The sequence below is a fragment of the Ciconia boyciana genome, chromosome 8 (genome assembly GCF_034638445.1).
Source record: "Ciconia boyciana chromosome 8, ASM3463844v1, whole genome shotgun sequence".
Classification (NCBI taxonomy): domain Eukaryota; kingdom Metazoa; phylum Chordata; class Aves; order Ciconiiformes; family Ciconiidae; genus Ciconia; species Ciconia boyciana.
The window spans coordinates 1948139-1973152 of NC_132941.1; the positions used below are offsets into that span (position 1 = coordinate 1948139).

General features: G+C 38.7%; 1 protein-coding gene across 5 annotated transcripts in view; it reads right to left on the minus strand.

Moving 5' to 3' along the window:
- Positions 1-25014, minus strand: part of PIAS1 (protein inhibitor of activated STAT 1) — a 65214-nt gene that overhangs the window by 4384 nt on the left and 35816 nt on the right. For 4 of the 5 annotated variants that reach the window (XM_072870337.1, XM_072870339.1, XM_072870338.1 and 1 more), the window contains exons 3-13: positions 18707-18791; positions 18037-18084; positions 16448-16538; positions 15627-15761; positions 12346-12451; positions 10765-10838; positions 5408-5568; positions 3444-3574; positions 2949-3126; positions 1614-1756; positions 1237-1274 (exon numbers count right to left, since the gene is read on the minus strand). In XM_072870337.1, coding sequence (XP_072726438.1) covers positions 1237-1274; positions 1614-1756; positions 2949-3126; positions 3444-3574; positions 5408-5568; positions 10765-10838; positions 12346-12451; positions 15627-15761; positions 16448-16538; positions 18037-18084; positions 18707-18791 — 1190 coding nt within the window. Of the gene's footprint in view, positions 1-40; positions 1275-1613; positions 1757-2948; positions 3127-3443; positions 3575-5407; positions 5569-10764; positions 10839-12345; positions 12452-15626; positions 15762-16447; positions 16539-18036; positions 18085-18706; positions 18792-25014 lie in introns of all 5 variants that reach the window. The other variant, XR_012043812.1, reaches the window with a different exon arrangement.

Here is a 25014-nt window from a genome sequence, read left to right on the forward strand (position 1 = left end):
CCAAAACAGTAAGAAACAGCAAGAAGCAGCACTCTTTTACCTCTTCAAAAAATTCCTTGGTGGAAAAATTCCCCAAAATTCAAAGAAACATTTTGCCATCCCTCTCCTCTGCTCAAAAGTCACAGACCAACCACAGCTGATGAAACTACGTGCTAATCACTGCTGGTGGAGGAAAGCATACTTCTGTGAAAAATGCATTTAGAAACAGCACGCTTAGTCCCATTAGAGGGCAGCAAGGGCTGTCCCAAGTTACACACTCTGCTGGGCAGCCCCTGAAAGGCAAGAACTTTAGCTATCAAGAATCAGATTTTAAATACAATCTCTCTGTAGGGTAATTTTGCTCTTGATATTTCTTTCCACTATGATGAAAGATCTATGTAGGCTATTCAGCCTTGTTCCCTGAAATTTATGTACTGGTATAATAATTATGCCATATCAGTGCAGCATCATACTGCCGCACTACTTGTTTCAGAATAATTCTCGTATCTATGTGTTACCGAGTATCAAGATAGCTTTTCTGAATCCAAATTCTACAGTGCAGGCTCTGGTCTTAATTATGGTATGAAAGTATCCCTCTACATTTAAGTGCAATTCTCCTACTTGAGATTGCAGAACAGACATGAAGGGACAAAGGGCACGTGAGCCACCCCAGTCCCCTTCTTTTCTTGGAGGCACAGGAGGAAAAGCGATCAAGTGGGAGGACTTGCCAACCCAGACTCCTTTTGAGAATGACCAGTTTAGTTCACAAAACTGGAGGAGCCAGCACCAATCTAGCCCATTTCAGTAAGCACTTACAGAAAGGTGGCAACCATGGTATGAACGGGCACCAGAGAGCTGCCCCTGACTCTCTGAATTGTCTAAAGGACTGTCAAGAGTCCCAGTGGTGGGCCCCAGACCGTCAGATGGCCAAAGGTGAGACCTTAGGTCTGAAAAACTAAAGAGGTGGCTGGTGGACCTTCAGCTGTGGCTGAGAGTCATTCCACAATACAACAGCGGCTGACTGAGCTTAACCCTTGGAAACTGAAATGTTTATCTTTTGTTATGCCTTATCCTTACACCGGTATGGAGACAATGCTTATGTTTGGGCACAGTTTCTATGTGTACAAAATAAAGCTGCAGGCTGCCTGCATTTACACCTACATCATACATCTGCTCCTTCCTCGCCTATACATCCAGGCCAGCAAGTCCTTCTCAGAAAAGAGTATCTGCCATATGACTTGATTTTCCTTGACTTACCTGATTGTCTCCTGACAGGAAAGGGAAGAAATCTAAACCTGTGAAGAGACAAAGAAAAAAATTAAGCTTCTCAAAACAAACAGGCACCTCCCCATTTTCCCATCATTTATTTTGAAATAAAACCAGCATAATAACTGATGACACTTCAGATTCTCTTCACTACTGGAGCTTGCAAAACATCAACCTTTTAAAACCTTAAGCTATTAACCTAATTTTTTGTTTCTTTGTTTTTTAAAAAATACCATCTCATCCTCTGTGGATGCAAAGTAATATTTTGCACTAATGGTCTGTCAAATGACTGCATGTTTAAATTCTTTTACAATAGTTATTATTGCTTGGAGAGCTGTACTTACAGCTATGAAGAGCCAGAAGCTCACCTTGCAAGTCATAAGGCATAGGTGTCATATGGAATGGATGCCTGTAGTCTTGGATAAGTGATGTATTGATGTAGCTGGTGTCAACAGCAGGAAGGCTTGGTGTTCTTGACACTGGAGATGCTTGATGGGGTAGATTTAAAATGCTGGAAGAAACAAAGGCTTGTTACAAGTGTAAAATACAGTCTTGGCTTTAATGCTAAAAGAACAGCATTTGAATATTTCTATTGCTATCCCATGCAGGGTATGCCTATTTTCAAATTTAACACAAAGTCAGCCTCTCAATATGCATTCTGAACTTTGTGACAGGTGCGCAACAACTCCCCTACTAAATTTGAAAGCTTCACTAGAAAGCATCAAGATGCTACAGCACCTCAATGAGTCTTGTAAGGACTGTAAAGAGCGGAGGAGGAAGACACGAGCATCACATGTTCCCCAAACTTTCTTCTCATAATGTCATTTTATCAGAAAAGTTAATTCAGTCCAAGCCAGACTGCAGCCCAAACAGCTGAAGTCTAGCAAAATTAAAAGCAAAGCAAAGCCCAGTCTCAAACAGCAGAAACTGATGACTCACTATAGATGGTATCGGGACCTCTGCTACAAATACTACTAAGCCAGGACAAGACAATCCTAAGGGTATATTGACCCCCCAAAACGGTACAAATCTGCATAACAACACAACAGATATGCTCTACAAGGTAACTAGTAACTGAAGACAGCCAAAAAGGTCTTGGGGAGTTTTAAGCGATCACCGAGTCATTTACACCAGTGGAGTAGTAATCAGTTCAACAACAGGATCCCTTCGGTTTAGCCTCAGTTTTCATCCCTACATGTTTATGTAAACAGGGTGCTATTAGCAGCTTGGCTACTTAGATGTAATCAGGTTATTCTGGCATTCTTTATTACTATGCTACTGGCAGTAATCACCAGCGAAACCCACACACTCCCAATACCACACCCATGTTTCTCATTGCTCGCTCTCTCTCCCCCCCCCCCGTATGTTGCTGCTTTCATATTTCCCTATGGAAGAAAAGTATTTCCAAATCTGCAAAAACCATACTTCTAAGCCACAACCTTTTGCACCATTTTATATTCATTTTCACAAATATGAGTATAAATACAATTAAAAAACTGTATCGTGTTACACACTTAACTCAAAGTTGGTATTCTAATCTTTTCAGGCCTTGTGACCTGAGACCAAATCCATTTGCTATAAGCTACTAAATCAGGATATAATCCAAACACTGAACTTTCTAGATGCAATTTCTTTTGAAATTTGTTACTACTCTCCATCATGAGTATATTTGCTCTGCATTGCCCTGCATATTTTATTCTCACCCTTTATTGTTTAACGGTGATGCTGGAGATATGGAAGGACAGCTTCTCTTTGCAGATGGTTCTTCCTCCTCCTCATCTGATGAGCTATCAATGGTTAAATCAATCACTTCTACCTTCTTATTTTTATTTGACTGTTGGTGAGAAGACACCTGATGTTCCAAGGAAGAGCTTATGCATCCTATACAAAGCAAGTCAACATCATAAGCTGTAGCTTACAACAGCACTACAATCATCATAACATCACATCTTACTATATGCCTTCATAAATAAAGCTTACAACTTAGAATAAAAGACAACAAAATTACATAACACTGATAATAACTTAAAAGTACCATCAGCCCCAAACAGGTATTACTCAAGTAATCTTTCTCACAAATGATCGTTAAAAGCTACAAACACATGCAAAAATGAGCATTTTGAAAAGCTAAAGGAACATCACTACTTAACTGTTCAACAGTATGACATTCAGTCCATACACCCCAGAACACAACTTACCATCAACTCCGTTGTAAGATGCAGTTACTTCCTGCACTTCCTTCTTCGATCTCATAGGAGCCCACGATCCATCCTCCTTAAACTGAATTTCATCACAATCTGTACAATATTTCAGGATTTCCATGAACAATCTGTCAATCAAAAACATTTAATATCAGTTCTCAAAAAGACCTTAACTCCTTTTTTTCCTCCAATATCTTTATTAGTCAGTATAAGTTTCAATTAGTGTTTAAAAAGAGTCGAAAGCTTTCATTATTCTACCCTTCTCTCATCTGCTTCCGTGATAAAAAGGAGTCATTGAAAAATTTAAAACATTGTGCAGATTTTTATTTTAGATATTCACGTAAAAGAACTACAAGAGTGGAATCCTGCGGAGCTCATGACACAGAACTCTCCATTTCCCAAAACGAAGGAAGAATGTGAACTAGCATTAAAAAAAAAAAATCTCCTTCTTACCCATATTTATCTTTGACAATATTTAATTGAGGAAGCCTGTATCTTAAAGGAGTCCATATAGCTGAGTATTTAAGGACTAGTATTTCCTGAAACCTCTTTATAAGCGAAAACTTCCTAACAAAAGCTGAGCATGGGAATGTAAACTTGCAGCCTCTTCTTCTAGCTGCATCTCCTAAAACTTTTAGGATCCTGGCACCACATCACTCCCAGTGGGAATTCCAGCTTTTGACCAAGACTATTCATGTGGTTCCACGTAGGAAAGAGCTTTGCTTTAATTAGTGAGAAAGTTCACTCTTTCCCAGATTGAAACATTTTCTAGAAATAACCTTCTCTTTGGGATGCTCTATCACCTAATCTCCAACATCGGCACCTGGCAACACAAGAAGAAATAAGGAAAACGCATTGTTTTAATTATTACTACTCTTAGTCTTTACTATTTTAGGCTGAAACCTACAACAAGGAACCCCACAGTTCTTTGATCCAAAGCAGAGGACCTGTAAGTGTCGGGGTCCATGAATCCCAAGCAGCCCGTGCGAGCCCCAAGTGTCTCTTCAAGAGCTTTTTGCAAGGCCTTAAAGGGGATCCCAAGCAATCTTATGCTTCACTGGCAGGTCACCAAAATGAAGCACGTACTCACTAAAAACGACTCAATCATTTGTGAGGTGGTTTTCTGGGGTTCTGTTTGTTTCAGGGTTTTTAGTTTTGCCTTTTAGGGTTTTGTTTGTTTGTTTTGGCATTTTTTTTGGTTGGTTGGTTGCTGGGGTTTTTTGTGGGGTTTTTTTGAGTAAAACATTCTGAGACTATTCTCAGAAGACTCTACTTGTTCTCTTCCTTTATCACACTTTGGAAAGAAGATTCCTATCTAAGGCATTAAAATGCAAGCCCAGGAATACATACTTGGCATTTCTTCACGGAGACCAATACTAGATTCACTTATTTTTTTTTTAACATTTTGCAGGTAGCCAGTACCAGGGAATCAATCTCTATGTCACCTTCTATATATAGCAACTCCCCAAGTGTGAAATTGTACATGGAATTGTACACGCATCTGTGGGGGTGGCAGTATTTATTTGATCTAACATGAATGTCTGCTGTCAACTATGCCAGATTTGTGCAGCTGCTCCATTAAAAGAAGAGACAACATGTGCTCGTTTTACCCAGGGATCCAGCACTATGGAATATTGGGGGGGGGGGGAGGGGGACGGGACCAAAACAAACACACAACCATTTTAGGCAGGATAGCTCAAAAATTCACCTAGGATTGGAAGGAATACCTTTCATTATTATTAACATTAACAGTCTGATGACCACAATTCTTCCAGAATACTGAATGAAGAGGTACCTGGTTAGTAATTCTTCACCAACAGCAGGGAAATTAAATGACATGGTAACTTAAAACAGGCCACAGCCAGATAACCAAGATTTCAGAGCACTGTATTCTGTGCAGCACAGGACAGTAAGCAGAGAGTGTAAGGTACATGCTTCATTTCGATGCAAGTTTTACTTACCCATCAATGATGAGATGTTCATAAGGAGCCTTCTTGTCACAGACAGGGCAAACCCAGGTTGGTTTCTTTTCATTCATTTGAATATAGAGAGTGGCATCAAAACATTGCAGGTGTGAACAAGTCAGGGCCCTACATGGTATAGTTAGCCGCATTTTACCAAGCTTTAAGAAGAAAAAAAAAAAAACAAGATTACAACATCTTGGTATTAAATTAACAAACAGGGCTTTTCTGTCTGAAAAGAGACAGAGACAGGTTGAGTTTTACTCCAGGAAGAACTCTCACAAATCCGAGTTTTCATTAAATTACATGCCACCCGTTCCCTCCTTCCTGTAGGTTTGATTATCGCATAAAAATTTACTAAAAATCACATTTCTAACTACATTTGATCAAGGAAACTGAAGACTACATCCTTCCATGTTCCCGTAACAAATACACTGAGCACGTGTAACATACCAGTGTCCTGGATTAACCACAAAAAAGAATTCTTCTTCATTAGTATTTTAAAAGCTGATGAACATGGGTCAGTCCTCTCCTATTCACTCACAAAGTGTGTATCAAGCTGCTGTCCATATCTCAATCATTAGGGCACTACCAGAACTACTTGTTTACCTTTACAGTCATAGAAACAAGCATATCGAAAATGCATTTGCAGGATTATGGATCATTTCCTGATGCATTTCTCTAACTCCACCATTTTCACTACTTTCTCCAAGGAACTGTCAGAAAGTGACTACTCACAAAATAAGTCACACCTGTTAACTATTAAGAAATTATTTTATACTCCTCCTGCTGTGATAAACACCACTGCTATGCATACAGTTGTGAGCTAGCCTGAAATGTCACTGCCTTTTCCTTGTGTAAAATCCAAATAGCTGACTATCCCCTATAATACCATCATACCTTTTCAACACTACAAAGGGCCTGCAAATGTTAACGGAAGATGAGACAGGAGAAAATTAGTCACAAAATACACTTTCAGACGGGGAACACCCTTTCCTTCAAGTGTGTAGAAAGGCTAGGACGGTGAGGTTTTGCAGTCCAGCCCAAAGCTTCCACAAGTTTAATACAAAAAGCACAGGTCAGTGCTTAAGCTGAGCAGACAACATAGGAGTGCTACAGACAGAAGGTGTTTAGGCTAAACTGTGGAACAGGAATATCTTGACTTGGACAGATAGATCAACACTAACCCAGACCATAAAATATTAACATTTGATTGCACTGAATGCAAAATTGACTAGATAGTGAAAGGTACTTCATATTAATCTGAAATAAAAAAAGTTTCCTCTCCTCAACAAAACTAAGCAGTTGTTTTCTGGCAAAGTGCTTACGCTGCAGTTTAGGAGGGGCTTTAACTGACCACACTAAAGGTAAAAAGTAGGAATGTCTAAACAAGACTTTTCCCACATTAAAAAACAACAAAACAATTATTTATTAAGAACTATTTATACTGAGTATTTTGAAGTTATATGTATTTGACTAAAATATACAGGATTACTTCATTTGAAAACCTTCAGCCAATTCTAGCAGTGCATAGTAGGAGGAACTGTTTTTAGTACGGCTTAAGCAAGCACCGTGGTCACGCATACTGATTCTGAGCAATACAAGACGGGTGCCACAGGATGGCACTCAATCTCAGAATATCAGAAAACTAAATATCAAGAACAAAGGCTCTACTCACAGTCCACTACTTCCTCCATGATGCTCCCTTTATTTTTTGTTTTGCATCCCCCGTAAGCAGAAATCCCTCCACCCCATTCCCAGCAAGTTCAACTAGACCGCAGGATCTTGCTTATTTTTCTTCCCTCGGGCCCTCAGTCACTGTCAGAAAACTCACCACCAGATGGGAGGGGAGCAGAGAACTCCCTGAGGAGCCTGCAGTAATGGTGCTGGAGAGCTCGGACAGCAGGAGGTGCTCTATGTGCCATGTGTTTGGCACCCCCTCCCCCAAAATCCATGACCAAGCACATTATTTCTATCACATAATCAACCCCCAACAAAGCAAGGCCCCCTGATCCATGTCTGTTACGAATTCTTATCTCCCAGATGGTAGGTCAATGGCTCATTTGTCTTTTGGGCACACTAAGAGTCTCCTAGCTTAGGGAGGATCAAGAGTGAGGGTACCGGAGATAAAACCTGGATGATCTATGTGATACAAAATAAAACTAAGGAAGGTCGAAGACATGTGCTGCAGGAAGAACATAAATACCTGTCTCCTGAGTAAAAAAGCAGATTTAAACCAGAAACATTTTCACAAGCTTTTGGTATAAAAACTGTGGCTCTAATTTCTAAGCTGCGGTTGGATTTAGCCGAAGCCATACGCCTGCAGACAGAATCAGCGTACTCAGTGTTAACAAGTTGATGTCTCCTTTCCCATTTTTGGCATTGAACCTCCTGGATCAGCTCTGCCATACTGGCCAAGCTGTGTCAGAACTGACAAAAGAAGAGGTCGTAAAAGAAGGGATGCATCCCAACTTCTGAAAAACTGTTTCCCAACACTGTTACTGTTTTGATTCCTGCCTGTCGGCAGCCAAAGAAACACTGCATTAATTTCTTTTACAAGCATACAAAACATTACTATCTTTTCACGCTAAAAAATGCACCCAAAACAGGAGTTAAGGATTTGTAAACAAAGCTGCAAAACCTACAGTAAAATGCTAGATCTGGAATTTTTGTTCAGTTAAATATTTGGTCCGGCTGCAGAGCTTGTAGATTTATTTATTTTTATTTCAAGGGAAAAAAAGAACATGAATTCAAGTGTTTTCCTGAAATACAGACTCAGTCCAGCCCATTTGCCTGCTGTATCTCAGCGAGATTCAGCCAACAGTTAAGGACAGCTTTTTCTCCATACTCCACAGTCTCGGGGGGAGAGCAGGCCTCTGTGCTAAAAAAAGCTCAGCAGCAATCCAAAACAAATTCAGAGGAAGCTGCCTTGCTCTGTGCTTTTTTTGAGGGCAAAATAAAGGTTATAAAGCCTAAACCTGCTGCCCCCATCCAGATACACAATTGCATTTATTTTATTGAAGTATACACATGAGAAAATCACACCCATAACAAATGAGATGGGAGAACAGCACCCGCACATTAGCAGAGCTGAAGATGCATCATTCTGTAATTTCTGGTTCTTCTGTTGGAGACCAAATTGGCATTTTCAATGTGTACTTTCAAAGCATACACTGTCCATTCAAGCATTAGAAAGTAAGCACAAAATATTTACAAAAAAATTCTCCCTGAGCCAAATGCTTACCAATTAGCAAGTAAAAATATGGAGGCTATAATAAAATTGCATTCAGACCTGAGGACAGTCTGAATCATGCTAATAACCTTTCTATTCATAGGACAGGTTGAAAGGTGCAGTCTCCGTCCCAACGAGCCTTTCCAATGATGGATTATTCCAAGAGCTACACAAAATCAGACAGCACTGAGTGAGGAACATACTGGAAAAAAGTCAACTGTGTCTGTTTTGTAGACATTATTAAAATGACACAGAGACAAATATGCTCAAAATAATGTGCTACATACACTTTGTTTTGTATGTCTAGCAGAAAAGTAGTAAATTTTAAAGAGGCAAAAAACGACAAAGGTAGAACTTCTGAAGAGCTACATCCTAATGTCTGATTGCTGTTTTGTTTCTACCCCTGGCAGAACTCTGAGAAAGCAAAATAGAATTTAGCATCTGTAGGTATTAGCAAATTTGCAGGCCTAAAAGCAATATTGTGGAGGATATTCCTGCTCTAACTCATCTGAATCACAGTCATCAAGAAAAAAAATGCACCTAAAAGCACTGCAGAAGAACTTTTATCAGTAATGGAGGCAATAAGGACAGACAGAAGTGTCAGAAAACTCCCATGGAATCATCTATAAAGCAACAGAACTGCCTAAAGTGGCAGTTCTGACAAATCCAAGTATGACTGAAGTAAAAATCTGTAATTCCAGAAGATGCATGAAGATTAATTTAAGATAATGAATTAATACATAGGCACTTCTAAACTCTTACAGCCATTTAACTCCTACAAATGGGTTACTATTTTTGTCTGTATTGGAAACTCATTTTAAGGGGTAAGAATATTGTGTGCAAAGAATGACAAAAAAACCAACAGGACTATTGTTGTGCTTTCTAGAATAACAAAGTACTAACAGCACAACAAAAATTCAACTATAACAACTCAGCAAGATAAGCTGCCAGATGTGGACCCAAAATACTTCAGCGTTCCAAATCTGCAGCAGTTTCGATGCGACACATAAGTTCATAGATTTGTAAGATTATAGGTTATGAGGTTCAAAGTTTATAGATCAGGATTTTATTTTGTAAATGCAATCCCTCTATCTTTCTTACAGATGAGTTTTGTCTTCCTTATAAATGTGTTATTATTTAGCTAGCATCAATGTTGACATGGAGAAAGTCTTAAGATTGACGATCATGAAAATACCACATTTAAAGATTTACAATAACCTAATACATATATAAGAAGTAACCACAATGTCAGTTGTGCTTTTTACTACGCAAAGCTTAGGTATCTAAAAGTTTATCTTTATGTTGCTAGAGTTTATCATCATATTTAATAACTTGAGAAATAAGCTTCAATTTTGCAAGAATGAAGTCAGTTGTTTTCTTCGGATTTTAAAACTGAAAATTTTGTGTCAAGCTTGAGCAGATTGACTCAACCCAGGAAACAGATGTATCCTTAATCCTGAAAAGAGGTTAAAAAGCTATACTGCAGTAAAGATACTGTTATCATACCAATGATAACAAAGCCAGGTATAAGCACTTATTCTGCATCTACTTGGTTAAAAAACAATTAGTAGGTCAAGATATAGCACATCTCTCCCACTTCCACATTCACTGGAACTGTATTCTCCCACTTCAAAGTTGGAACAAATTTTGTTTGAACAACCTCTAGGACACTGCTTTGCTTTTAATCTAAGATTATTAAGTACTCAAAGTGTACACATGCATATAATCAACTTCAGTTAAAAGGTGCTCAATTCTTTGACTGCAGACACTGGCTGAAGAGCTATTTTTAGTCAGATTCACCTACCTTACCACTGAGAGTGGTTTTATCACCAGCAAGGACTTGAACTGCACACTCAGATGATCTAGTGACAGATTTAAATGTATGCTTACATACAATTTTGAATAGCATTTTCAAGTTAATGGAATACTCATTTTCTCAGGGGTATATCACATGCTTAAGCACCGTGACAGATAACTTCAGCACTGGACCCCACAAAGTTAACACACAGGTAAACACAAGCTAACCTCTACCAAATACATGTCCCAGAACAGCCACATTTTGATCAGAATCAGTTTTGAGGGAATTAAAAACAAACAAACAAACAAACCAACCAGACAGACTTACTGGACAAAGAAGAGAAACTCTTAAGCTTGTTGTTGCTATTTCACTGTCTGGATCGGCAGTCAGTTTCTCTTTAACTGTTATTTGAAAGAAGAAAAGGTTTATTTTACATCTGATTTAAAATACAAATTGCATGATAGAGAAATAAAACAAGTCTGAAACTGTGCGCTAGACTTTCAGTTTGCCATATCTACTGGAAGCAAGCAGCAGTGGCTATTGTTTCAGACTCACACAATAAACGTGTAACGTAAGCAGTCTTTACTCTCTAGAAAGATCATAAACGACAAGATTTAAGAAAGCAAAAAGCAGGAAAAGCTCATCTTAAACCAAGATCCCTAGAAAAATGTATTTATACAGAGATGTCTCTGTCCATATACATGCAACTTTGTACTTGAAAGTTATTTAAAATCTACTGACAAGATGAGCCACATTGACTTGACTGGTAACTTCAAGCACTTTTAAAAAAAAATGTGTTAGTAACTGTCACATAAACAAGCACCACTGTAAACCTCTGAAATACTCATCAAGCAATCCTGTGATTTAAAATTGAAAAGCAAATTGAGAAACAGAAATCAGAAGTACCCAGACAAAATCTGGGGGTTAAATAACTGCAGTGAAATATTAGCACTACAGAAGCCTTTCATCTCTACCTATCCTCTACTTTTACTTCTAAGGACTGTTTTATAAGCAGTCATTGGTTAAATGAACAAGTCAGTTCCATGTTCTTCCTGCTCTGTGAACCGGACCTACACCCTCATTCTCACCCTGTATACAAAGAGCAGTAGCCACCTGGAAACTCTCTAGATTTTTGTGCATTTAAATCATCATACTGCATTAGCACAAGCTAATGCCCAGCACTATATACCACTGGCTTTGTACCATTTACTGGTGGATTAATTTCTTCCCTTTTGGAGAAGGTCCTGTACGGTGTACAACACACATCATCTGAGCATTAAAGAGTATGACCAACAGCTGTCAGGTGTTGGTATTTTCACCCTCTCCCTGAAAAGGAAACATGCAGCAGGTTTTGCTTGCATTTTTATTATACAAACTTATACCAACACGTACTTGTCAGAGAAAACAACAAAGCAGCAAGCTCCACACTTAAATTTGGAAGGGGGTTGGGAGGAGTATTGTGCTAGATACTCTCTCTCCAGGAGCTCACTCCACAACACCGTGCCAAAGGAACAAAAATTGTGTTGATGGAGACTTTCCTCCAGCTCCGTCAGCATCAAGGTTCAGTATCAGGCATTTAGTTCAGCTTGCTTGAGGTACTGAATTACCAGTTAACTGTATAAATACAGTTGTTCTATTCTGAAGACACAAAGCCAGTATGGCTGAACTGAAAGAGATTCTCTTGCATTTTTCCCTTCACAGTGTCAACAGGGTTCCTGGACTGGCTCCTAGTACAAACAAAGGCCTCTGAGTCTTTGAATTGGAACTGAATACAAAGAACACCACTATCAGATTCTCAAAACCCAGAGAATTGTAGGAAGTCCAAACCTCAGTTAGTAGAGTCCTATTTCAAATCTCCTTTTACAAAAGCTATTTTTCCTTTTTAAACAAGCAGTACATCAGACATACTTAGTGCTCTAGAATGATCAGGGTTCCGTATTCCTTTTGCTCGCAACCTCTGCAGTAACACCGTAGAGGACAGCTGCTTTACAAGATAGACTGCCATGGAATAGTTCTAGAAAACAGAACAAAAGATCAAAGTAAAAACTGGTTTACTCAAAAGATAGCTTGTATTTTATACAATGCTTATGCAATTGTTATGTGATTACAGGCCACTCTGTTTCTAAAGCAGTTAAAAGACTTTAGATAGCAAAGTTTTCAGACTAGAGAAAACCCACCGTGCTTCAGAAAGTTCACAGGGCTGGAGTTTGAGAGATGCAACAAAAGTGACTTCACACTTCACTGAGATTAGATTTAGCTGCAAACCAAGCTATTAAAACAGCATTTAGGACACTTCTGGAAGTTTTACATCTAACTCGGGACACGCAGTCTACGGCCCATTTAAGAAGTGTAATTTTACATCAATAATGTTAGGTACTGCGGTTGTGTCAATACATTTATTTAAGGGAAGCTGCCAGGCCAAATATGATCAAACCTTTTTTTTTTTCCCCTTAATAAAAGTTTATTTCGTTTTCAAAATAGGAAAATCAGCAGTGATGCCTCTCCAAAAGCAATACATAAAAAGATGCATCACCTGCAGTATCTCCTACTCAGTCTGGAAGCACTGTTCAACTTTTTTCTTATCTTCCTGCACTTAACTGTCTATGAAACGCTAATGCTACTTCACTGCCAAAGCTTAACAGAAGAAAGACAGTTAAAGAGTTCAAGAGTTCAGTGGGGCCAAGATGTACTCTAGTGAATCTAGCTGGAGCGGGCAAGAAGTCGCCACTCCCAACTGTCTGTCCTTCCCCTCTGGAAGAGGTTAGGTCACTTCCCCCCATCGGTCTCAACAGAACAGACCATGCAAATGTCCCTTATTGGTGTCAGCAAAAAGCCAGGGATGCTCACTTCTGCCACTAGAGAAGACAGGCTGGCATACAAGCAGGTCAGATGCAGACCAAAGACCAGCTCCGCCAGCTCCCCGAGAGAGGGGTAAGCCTTCTCTAGAGGGAGAGAGCAGGAGTGGCAGGAGGAGCGGCTCCTCCTGGCATCGCTAACGGATTTCAAATCACAGTCCGGGATTTCTGAAGCTCTCATTTTTCTTGTAAGCTACTAACAGCAGCAGGTAATAAATGTCCTTCTAAAAACGTGATATGGTGCTATGCATTCAGCAGCAACACCCCTCCCTCCCCCCCCACCCCCAAAAGGGAAAGGGCAAAATCGTGTTCTCACATTAGGGTACATCAATTACTTTTTGAGATAAACAGTATTCGCTAAACCTGTAGCCGCACTCATACACTTCAAATTGAAAAATGAAAGCCTTCCCCCAGCAATGGCCATGTATGTTTCCACTAACAAAACAAAAAAGATCCATACAATTCTGACATCTACCATTATTTAGGATGCCACCAGAATCCAAAGATGGGATTTCAATAATATATCTTACCATAAAATTACACAAATTGAAAAAGCATCAGAAGCACCACATTTTAAATATTTTATTCTTACAATGAATTCTTCTCACATCGTTAAAAACCACTACTGCTTTAACTTGTTTGTTTAATGCCTCAATTAGTATAGAAGTTAGAAAAATGGTAATTAACATTGTGAAATTATTTACCGACAGCTTGAATCTACAAAGCTAGGAACTTGCCCAAGGCATCTTGTACAGAAGGCTCTTGAAACAGATTGTGTAAAAATCACCATTATGACTTCAGGAAAGGTAGAGTACACCAGTTGAGACATGCAACTGACTCTTAAGGGAAGGCGAGGAGGGGAATTCAAGTTTTGTACTATACAAGCACATCCAAATACAAAATAATTCCTCACATTTAACTGTCAAGGTCTTAATCACTTTAGGAAGCATTACATCTCATGAGTGGGGAAGTTCTGACTGGCATCTAAGTCTCACGAAATACACTCAGAATTTGCCACTCTCTTCAGTTTTCTATTGTAAGCTACAAGTTAGCCAATATGGCTTTTATAACTGAAATATCTCGGGCTTCAGCCTGAGAAACTAGCTAGTTCACAAGAAACTAGCAAGTCCACGCAGACTTGTGACATCTCTTTTCCCTAAATCCTTACTGGTATTCTTAAGCAAGAGTGAGGCACCGTATTCAGAGCAATAACCAGGATTCATCAACTTGCATGCACGCAATTCTGCAATGTAAACCAAAACAGGTTCATCTTTAAATGCTTATTTCTGATACCTGCAGTTCTCATTAGATAAAAGAAGGGGTTTTTTTAAAAAAATAAAAATAAAAATCATTCAGCCATCATTTATTCTATAATCTGAATGGAAACTGTTTTACGCTCCACAAGAAATTCATCATGAAACCACTGTGATGTTTTATAACTGGCTATTGTGCATGATTGGGCTGTAAGCATTTTTCCACGCTGGTTCAGGAATACTGGGCTTTGCGCACTGACAAATTCTTGGACAAGGTTTCATCTCAGGACAATTCTCGGGACTTCGAAAAACAGGATGGTTGCAATGGCAAAGCCACCGTTTTTCAAGTACATGTTGACTCTGGAATGCATATCTAGCAGGTTTTTTTGCCATCAGTGAAAGCAGTGCACTAATTCACGGACTAATTTATTGAAGTAACTTTTTGCAGCATGTTCCAGATTTAATTAGTCCAGTGGAACATCAGCAATTTTATAACACCAATTGTAACATTCTCCCCACAGACACGAAAAAGCTATAAAAACATGACATTTTAACTATTAAGTATGAGGACAGCAATTGTGAGAACAGAAATGTAAAAAAGGCAAATTAAATCTCCTGGGCCCTGCTGAGTTGCTATGCTTTGTGTCCACATTTACAGTTATAACAGACCACTCTGTGCTGAATGTCACGTGCCAGTTACAAGTTGAAGCCGAGATAAGGTTTGTCAAGTCCCCAAAATCAGGAAGAGCTTGACGTCTGAAGTTAAGACAGACAAACAAACAGAGTTTTATAAGATGTATTGATATTATCTGTGGCCCCAATGAGTCACAAAGACTGGGGGGGGGGGGGGGGGCGGTGAAGAGGGAGAGGTCACACGAAAAAAATTGAGGGCTACTGATCTAAGGGAGCATGTCATACCTGTCTAGCATAAAGCAATACAATCAAAAGAAGGAACAGTCTACTGCTAAACCATGAAGTATTTTCTGTGCAATTAAACTTCCTTATCATTCAAATCTTTCAAACAGATGCCAAAGCAGAAACTAAGAAGCTTTAGACAGCAGTATGTACCGAAGTTACTTACTCTTCCAATTTCTGCAGTCCATGAAACAACGATTGTGTTTGGTACCGTCGTAGATAATCTGACGAGTGAGGTAATGTTGATTGGTCGGCTAGGTCGCTTTGGTTCAACACCATTTTTGGTTGGTGGAAGATAGCCCTAGAAATGAAAGTATTTTTTCCCCTCAGCAAAAAAACCCTCAAATACTGCTTTTGCCTTCTTCCCCTCTCACCGCAACCCTGCCCCAATAAAAGCTGTGTCTCACCTGAACCAGGCTCCCTCTTCCATTTAAACATATTTTTTAATATATATACACATAATATATATCAGACAATAAAGTATCAGGTGTTTTACAAGACACCTTTCTCCTTACACAGAGCCTTGCACTTTCCAAATCCTAACCCTGCCCAGCGGAATACAAAAAGGCACCTTTGCCATCTCTCCTTTCTCAGTACTGCTACTCAGCCTGCCTGGCTAACGTTGCCCAGTCTAATCCTGTGCACTGCCCCAGTACTTTAAGTTGGCATTTTTCTCTTTCTGCTGGTCAGTAATGGTCTATTCCATATACAGACGACCTCCAAAACAGAGTCCAGTTTCAGCCAGGCTCACTGGATGTTTGTCAAACATAAAAATTTACTGCCATGTTTTTTGAAAATTAATCTTCTGGATCTATTGGCTGGCCTCCTGAGAAACAACTTAACTATCTTTTCCATTAGCTATCCGTCTTCACGCAAATGCTCCAAAATGTGAAAACAAAGGTTAGGATAAATTCTCAGGCTAATTTCTGACAGAGAGTTCCTAATAATGCTATCCAATTACGTATATCAAAATAACATCTTACTTACTGGAAGGCTGCATGGTTTCCCATTTACTTTCACACACAGATTGGGCGGGAAGTGATCTTCTTGTGGACAACTGGTTTCTGATAAACAAAACCTAAAAGCAAAGAGTTTCCATCATCTTTCACTTCTAAAATGATTTAAAGATCACCTCTTCCTAGACGGAATTTTTTTTCCACCGAGTTACGAAAGCATGACAAATCTTGCTAAAAACAGTCCTCAAATTAGCTGTACAGATCATTAAGCAGGAAAGCCCCCCAAAATTACAGGTTTGGATCAAGATGGCTGTGGGTTCCTCCTCAGATTTCTTGAATTCTTCAGACTGGCTCTGACTCATTCAGATACGCAAGTTCCTGTTACAAGAGATAGATCATCCAAATTTCTTTCCTATCATTTCTCCAGCCTAACCTCTTGATACAAGACCAGGATTTCACTTAATATACAATCTCTTCAACTGTCCCTCCTCCAACTTCAATAAACCAGCCAGCTGTTTAGCCACAGCATCAAATGCTATCTTTATGCCTATGTCAAGCCTCTTACTTAAGTTCAGACAATTTTATTTATTTACTTAAGTTCAGACAGGCTTATTTGCTGCTGGATCCAAAATAAGACACACCCTTCCTTGTCCTATGAAATGTGTCTAGGCCAAGATCGCGGACAATAGGCACTCAAAGGAGCCTCTCAACTCACTGGATTTCTTCCAGGGGACCTGCCCCATCCACACAAATGTACCATCACATCAGGGTATAGCTATTCAATGCAGCTGAGCCTGACAGGCTGCTGCTCTCAAAAAGGGGGAGCTACCTTCTGTCCCCATTTTCCCTCATGCTCTCCTTGTCCCTTTCTCCACCTGACCCAACACCAAGCCAACCCGACTTGCTGATCAGCAGATGGTACCCTAACTAGGAAGGCCCAAAAGCAATTGCCTTCTGTCTGGCAAGCGAACAGCTCACCATGCAGACATGACCAGGGGTATGAAGGGCAAGACAGTCGTTTTTGACAGGAGCAAGCTCTCTTGAAGTCAGCTCTGCTCACAGCCCTCCACAGAATTACAGGGATACATAGGATTTCATCAACTTAGGATACATTTGTCAAAATCTCTAAAATAACCATAAGGTTAAGACCCCCTCTGGTGATTCCCAAAGTCTCGCCTCCCACTGCCTAAAGAAAAGTAGACCTTGGGCTGCCATGCCCAGCAAATACTGTGTTTGACATGTCTGCTAGGAAAAATAACCCTCCCTGCATGTAGATTTTGAAGGCTCAGGCACCTGGAATCTGACAGACATGGAGTTAAAAAAGGGAGCATACGCACAATCTAAAATAACGAACTGAAGAACATCAGCTGGCTATAGCTAAGTACATGCAGTATTCTGACACGCCAGCTATCAGGCCACCAGCAATTTCAGGAAAGCTGCATATAACAAGGACAAGTAGTTAAGTGTGCCCTTTTCAAAGCAGCCAACAGCAAGCTTTTCTCAAGGAAACAACCAGATGAGACTCTTCTCCATAAAGAAAAGCTCAACCTGCTGGGGAGCATGTATCTGATATATTTTAAAAAAACAACAGCATCAAGAACAGATGATACAAATACATACCTTAGCTGGACCTGTACTGTGAAGTCACATTTGGTCCCAGAAATATCCCTAGAAACAACAGAACACAGGTTAAAGCATATTGTTTACACAACAGGTTCATCAATATTTTCTCAGAGTCTGCTGTAAGTTCAATGTATGTAGATCACACCTTCCAGTATATATAGCATATACCACACTGTCGTCCTTCTGGTCAGTCAAACCACCGCTCTCAAGACACACTAAAAGGTACACTTTTTATTCTTCAAGGTAAATAAATCAATTACATTCTCATCTGACCTCTACCATTTCCTTTTTCTTGAATACTATAAAGAAAATTCTGATTGAAGTACATCTTTATAGTGCATAAACATAGAACTCAAAGGATCTGACTGATGGTGAGAAAGGGCTGCAGGAAGGAGAGTTATGTATTTGTACAGTGTTTAGTACAAGAGGAACCTGCCCAATACTCCCTGGACAGTGGTGGTATTTAATTCTCTCTTCCTCACCCTTTCCTCTTCATCAGCTTACATACAAAGGAGAAAAGAATTCCCCAGAAGAGTATTCTCTGAGGCACTACACACACACCTGTGTTCTTTAAGAGCACATTTCAAAATGAAAGATACGGTAAGCTAGTTCTTTTTTTTTAATTTATTTTTATTTAAATACTGTATTGCTGATCAAACTCACTCACATTGAACTGCTGATTTGCTGCACTTGTTGTGGCGTCAGTGCAAATGCAAAGCAGGTTTCTCGAAATCGCTGACTATTATCTGATGCTAGAAGAAAACAAGAGATCATCGCTTTAAAAACAGCAAATAGAGAATAATCAACAAAACGATCTCCTTTCACTGAAGTGTCTACATATATATACACACACATTTTTATAGCAAAACCAGTAGTATGACACACACCTGCTTCTGTAAACAGTTTTAGAGCCAACAAGAAAGTTGCTATTTAAACCCTCCTGTAAATTAAAATACAATAAACAAACTTTATACGCATATAAAGTAAAATATTGATGAAAATCTGATTTAAAATCATCGAATCATGATTGAAAATATCTGATTTTAAAAAGCGATACTGATAACATCAAAGCCAAGACAAATCAGCTTAAGGCTTTCTATCAGTCATGGTAACTTCATGCTAAATGTTCTTTGATATTAAATTAAAAAAATTCTTAGGAATTCTCATCAATCACTATTTCCTTAACGCACAAGACCACGGATTAGCCTGTAAAAGTATACAGAGAGACTGAGAAGTACAACACATGCAGCTTCTCATGTTTCAGTAAGATATTTTATGGAGTTAAGTGCACCAAATATATAATATGCAAACAACTCATGATACACGCAAGTATGAAATCTGATTTTAAAGTCCTTCAACTCTGTGCCATAGTGCTCCATAACAAAAACAAACACTACTTAAGAATTAATGCACCTGCTGAAAATGCAAAAAAATGTTAAACATCTCCAAAATAGTGCTTATATCTAAAGCACATCCCTTCACCAGGGCTACAGGCACCACTGGAGTACAGAACCATACACGATGGCAATGAAAATGGCTTTTAAAAAAAATACAATTAAATTTAAAAAAAAAAAAAAAGAGAGAAGCATCTCCCCAGAGAACTGTTCAACATGCTCATCAACACATGTATTGAAGTGAAAATTGTAAGAAGCTTGCCATTCAATTTCATTATTCTTAATAATTGTATAAGGTTATGAATAACTATATTGTGTATTAAACACTCGATAAATTTATCATTTTTTGTTTTACTATAATACACTTCCTGACTCATCCTTGAGTGACAGATGAGTGAACACTTCAGGATGATACTTCAGATATTTTGCTAAAAACAGCATGTGGTAGGTTGGAACCAACAATAGAATAGACATTGACTTAGTATAAATATTAACAGCAGCAATCTCACAAAATCACATTTATACCTTTCTTGTATGACAACGCTACAAGACCTGTACATTTTATTACATTATATGCAACAACTACATGCAGTTCATTATCAGTTGCTCTAAAGCTAGATGGGCAAGAATAGGTAATACATACCAAACAGCAACTTTTGTGAAAATACTAGCAATAGTAAATCTTTTTAAAAGCATTAAATTATATAAAGAACTTTTTCTATTTTTATATGCATACATTTCCTTTTTTTTTTTCAATAGTAAATTCTACTGTAATGTCCAAAAGCACCATCTGGGCTAGGGTGCAGCACGCAGCCTCAAGTTAATGTTTAGACAGACACCCGTGCCTACAGTATCCAACATCTGTTTTTATTTTAATACATTTTCAATTACATTTCTTCAAATGTTTTAATACATTTCCAATTACATTTCTTCAAATGAGAAACGCAGGGCTTAAGATGACAGCCACTCATGTTATCACAATGTAAGAATTTGCAGGAAATAGAAACACAATGTGTACAATTAACAATGAAAATCTGTTATAATATTTGGTCTTCAATATAATTTTATACCTATTTTTAGTTATAAATGGAAATATCAGAATTATATACTATAATCAACAAAAGATGAATTAGCAAAGTTAATGCACTGCAGACCAGAGAACTGAATGAATTCAAGTTGTTATTTCATATTTTTACATGGTTAAAGGTGGTCTTCATCTGTTGGTTTTATTTTCCTCCCACGTCTTACTTGCTTTACCCTAGAAATTGTCAGTTCTGGCTTTATCAGAGAAGTTCTGGAAGGTCTTTGCAAACATTTGTTGTGAACTCCAACACCTTTAATTGAAGAAAAAGGCTGCTGAACATTTAACTAAGGCTACCTTCATTTAAAACTTAATTATCCAAAGAAGTTAAACAGCAATTATCAAAAGTCTATACCCAAATTTCCCAATCTTTTTCCCTTTCAGCTGCTCAGCTTTTTGCTTGTTTTGGTTTTGCAGCATCCCTAATTTAAAGACAAGAATCAAGCAGGTAACATGGATTTTTGCAAGCGTTAGAAAGAAGGGAGGAGCAAAATAACTGTTAGCAAAACAGTAAAGGTCCCCAAAATTCAATCCTTTTCTTCTGTTCGCTACTAGTTGGTATTAACTCAACACTTATTTTTGCTGAACAGTGATATGTGATCTCAAAAAGTGCGTTTCTAACTTCTCTATTCAGTTTCATCATGCTCATTGGCCAAATTTAAAGCATTATACATTAAAATGGCAGTAAATGAAAAAATACTTTCTTCAGTGCTGACATGGGAGCTTTCACAATTCCAGTTTTCTTCACGAGCTATAGTTCTAGCACATTTACAAGACAGTAAATAGCGTCTGCTTGAACCAAAAATTTTCTGCAACAGAAATAGCCGCTTCAAACTCGTACTGTTAAAATACCACAGAAATCTGAGCCTTACGAATAACTGCGTTGTGCACATCACAGTTAATGAATTTACTCTTAACTAGAATCCACCTAAAATGAAAAAGGCAAGGAGGAAGGCTTTGGGGTTGAGGGGAGGCTGGTTGGTTGGTTGGTTTTAATACTGTCAGTTCAGACCAAGAACAAAAAGGCCTCCAACATTTCTTCTTATGGTGGCTATTAACTTCATATGCACTCGTCTTAATAACTGTAAGCAAAAGTCTGTGAGCTAATAGATCAATGGTCCCCAGTGATCAGAGATGTACTTCATCACATGCTGCTTGATCTTTCCTTAGCTGTAAAACAGCATTAATATACGCATGCCGTGTTTTCAATACATTGCTTTTGTGTACAAGCAATCATTGTGATTACCACAGGAGCATGGCCAAATTGCAAAGAAGGAAGAAACAACTTGTTAATTAGGCAAAGATGATCCAAAAGCCAATCAAAAGATTTCAAAACTCTTGACAGATTGAGCAGTACAGACAGAGGAAGACAGACAAGAAGCTACACTTCTCTAAACTAAGAGAGAGCTGCAGTCAGGCTCTTGAACTAGTATTAGGATACAGCTCTGCCCCTTGGACGTGTAACTACCAACTGGAAAAAGAGCAAATTTAAACAGCAATTGCCCAGTTCAGTGCATGCTACCATAAGCAAATCTAACCTTTAGGAACAGGCACATTTCAGCAAATTATAAAGGCAGAATTTGAATCTTTACATTCAGCACAATATTAAGAAATGGCGAGGACAAACTATGGAAAGAACAAACACAATCAGTTTAACCCAGTCCCAAAAATGACTTGTAAAAGAGGCCAGGAACAACAGCGAAAATACTAGGCTATCCCACTGGAAAGCACAGTTAAGTTTTACAAGGGCTGTGGTGGTTAAAAGCATTACTTCAATTTTCTAGCTTTCAGTTAAGATCCTGCAATCGCCACTCGAACACCAACACACCGGGACAACCTCCTGCCTGGCCGTGCTGCAGGGAACCCAGCTCCCCGTGCCGTCACGGCGTTTGCCAGCCAGGCTGCGGAAGGGAAGGGAGGGCAAAACATACCCTCCAGTTGCAAAATCACGGCAAGTTAATTCAAGCAGAGGTCAGTTAAATATGGCAAGGAAAAGTCAACAGCTTCATAAAGACTCTGTGTACCACACTCGAAAACCAACTGTTCGTTTATTTTGCTGCCTGACATGCTATTGCAAACCAAAGCTGCGAGGGGGTTTGTTTGGGGGGGGCGGGGGACACAGAAGGGGCAGGTTTGGGAGCAGGACCTTGGCTGCGGGTCTGGGGCTTGCCTAGGAGGAAGGGGATATGCAGGAAACAAAACCAAAAGCAACCTCTAGAAGGGAGATGAAATACGTTTTTTCTTTGTGGTTTTCTCTGATCTTCTCCCATATGTTTTCACGCAATCTTTTTATATCCGTTTCCATTATTTCTAGATCTACTTACCCAACAAACGATGCATGACAATTTCAACAAAACACATTAAACAGAGTTAATTTAGCAGCTTTACTATTAAATACTAGGCTTCCAAGCCCATCTATGATGATACAAACTCCCCTATTTTCAAGGACTTCAGATTTCTCAGGAAGAGACGTTGGAAATCTGGAACTGAAGAGTGTAAGAAAAGCTAACGGATTTCTATTAATTCATCTGGTGTATCTGCTGCGTTTAGGAACACCAAACAGATCCTGGCAAGTCAAGCACATCATTTACTTTTAAAGTTCTGGAGTATGATTAAAACCAGAAATATGCAAATATATAGTTTTATACAAGAAAATCATTTTGATGCCTAGAAACATGCAACCATGCCTTGCAAACAGCTATCATTATTTAACAAAAGAAAGGCAAAAATAGATCTCCAATTGAAAACTGAGTGGATTAAAATAGAATTTATAACCTGATAAAGCTGGAATCTAGCCAGGACAACAGTTAATATGAACATTCTTAAGAAAGTTGCCAGGAATGGTTTGTTGGGGTTGGGGTTTGGTTTGGTTTGGTTTGGGTTTCCCCCCCCCCCCCCATAACTATGAATTACTAAATTTTATAGTCTTTTCTTTAGCACTCTCTGAATGGTACAGAGCTTGGAGGATTAGACAAGAGCGGTTTATAGGCTATGTCTCCCTTGCAATCTCAGAAAGGAGGTACAATGCACAAATGTCCAATGGACTTATATATTTTTTTTTTAATTTACATATAAAGAACAAAGGCACGGTAATTTAAAAAATACCATGAATCACACACATCGCTTTACCTTGCTGCTAAAAAATTTCCTTAATAATTCAGAGATTTGAAAGGGCAGGTTTTGAAAGTAAAATAAAAAGCTTTTCAAGCAGACTTACATAATTAAATGGGTGTCAACAAGAACAGTTTCAGACAAGCCGTACAAAAATCCACTTCTCATCTTACGGGAATCTCACCAGTTTTGAGGGGGTGCTGAAGGGGGGCGGGCGGAGGGCAGTGTTTACTACTTCTTCATTCATCCAGCTTAAATCCAGGAAAGGCAATGAACAAAATCCACATTTTCTTCTAAACACATACACACACGCTTATTAAGAACCAGCACAAGCTCAGGTCCCTTGCCTCTGCCGGTCCCCAATATTAGTACAACACACTCCAAAATGCCTAAAACATTGCAAAAACATTACAGAGCAGAGTGTCGTCTTCAAAGCTATTCTTTTTACCAATTCACTAACACCACAGTTTCCTGAATTATTTCATGCTTACCTCATTCAAGTAATGATCCAAACGGCATACAGGATCGGAATATATTAAGTGAGAGTCACCCAATTATGCCTTGCTTGTTGTATAATTTGTTAAACATTTCATGTGAGTAATGAGTTTTCAAAATTTGAGCAAAACCTATTTTAATACAGGACAGTATCATTCACAGGTCCAAACCACTTAAAATTCTCTATGTGTATATATACATATGTGTGTATATATAGAGACAATGAATATATTACTTATATAAGTAATAATAATGATATGTTAAAAAAATTCCTACCAACTTTATTCCTTATTTTGGAAAAACCCTATAGCGCTAGAGTGAAAAAAAGAACCCAGCTTGAGTGGCTGCATTTTCTACAGCTCTAAAAATATTCTGTTCCACCTCACCAGTACCCATGGCTAAAAATAGCCGCACAATCTTTCTGCAGCAAAATACCTCTTGCTGTCTTGAGAAAAAGCCAGTCTCTAAATTTCCATTCAAGAACAGATACCTTAAAATCTTTAATGAATCTTATGTTGCCGCATTGTTGATGTGGTGATGCTTCCTAATGCAACTGCAACTGACCATCATACCGCCAATATACTAAGGTTAATCCTTTCCATCTATCATCGCCAAGTGCAGCTTATTAAATAGTGAAGGGAATATATTACCTTCTAATACAGAAAGATACTTGGACTAAAATTAAACTTGCACTTTACACTGCAGTAATTACCTAACTTCGGGACACAAGAAAAGCTATCATTGAATTGGCCTATTACCCATGATTTCCAATAATAGCATGTTTACTTCCAAAGGCAAAAATAGTTATGTTAAGTAAGAGTATCAGAACTATAGCAAATTTTTGCTAAATGCTGTGAGATAAACAGGAGATGTCTAACTGGTTATTCGTTAATC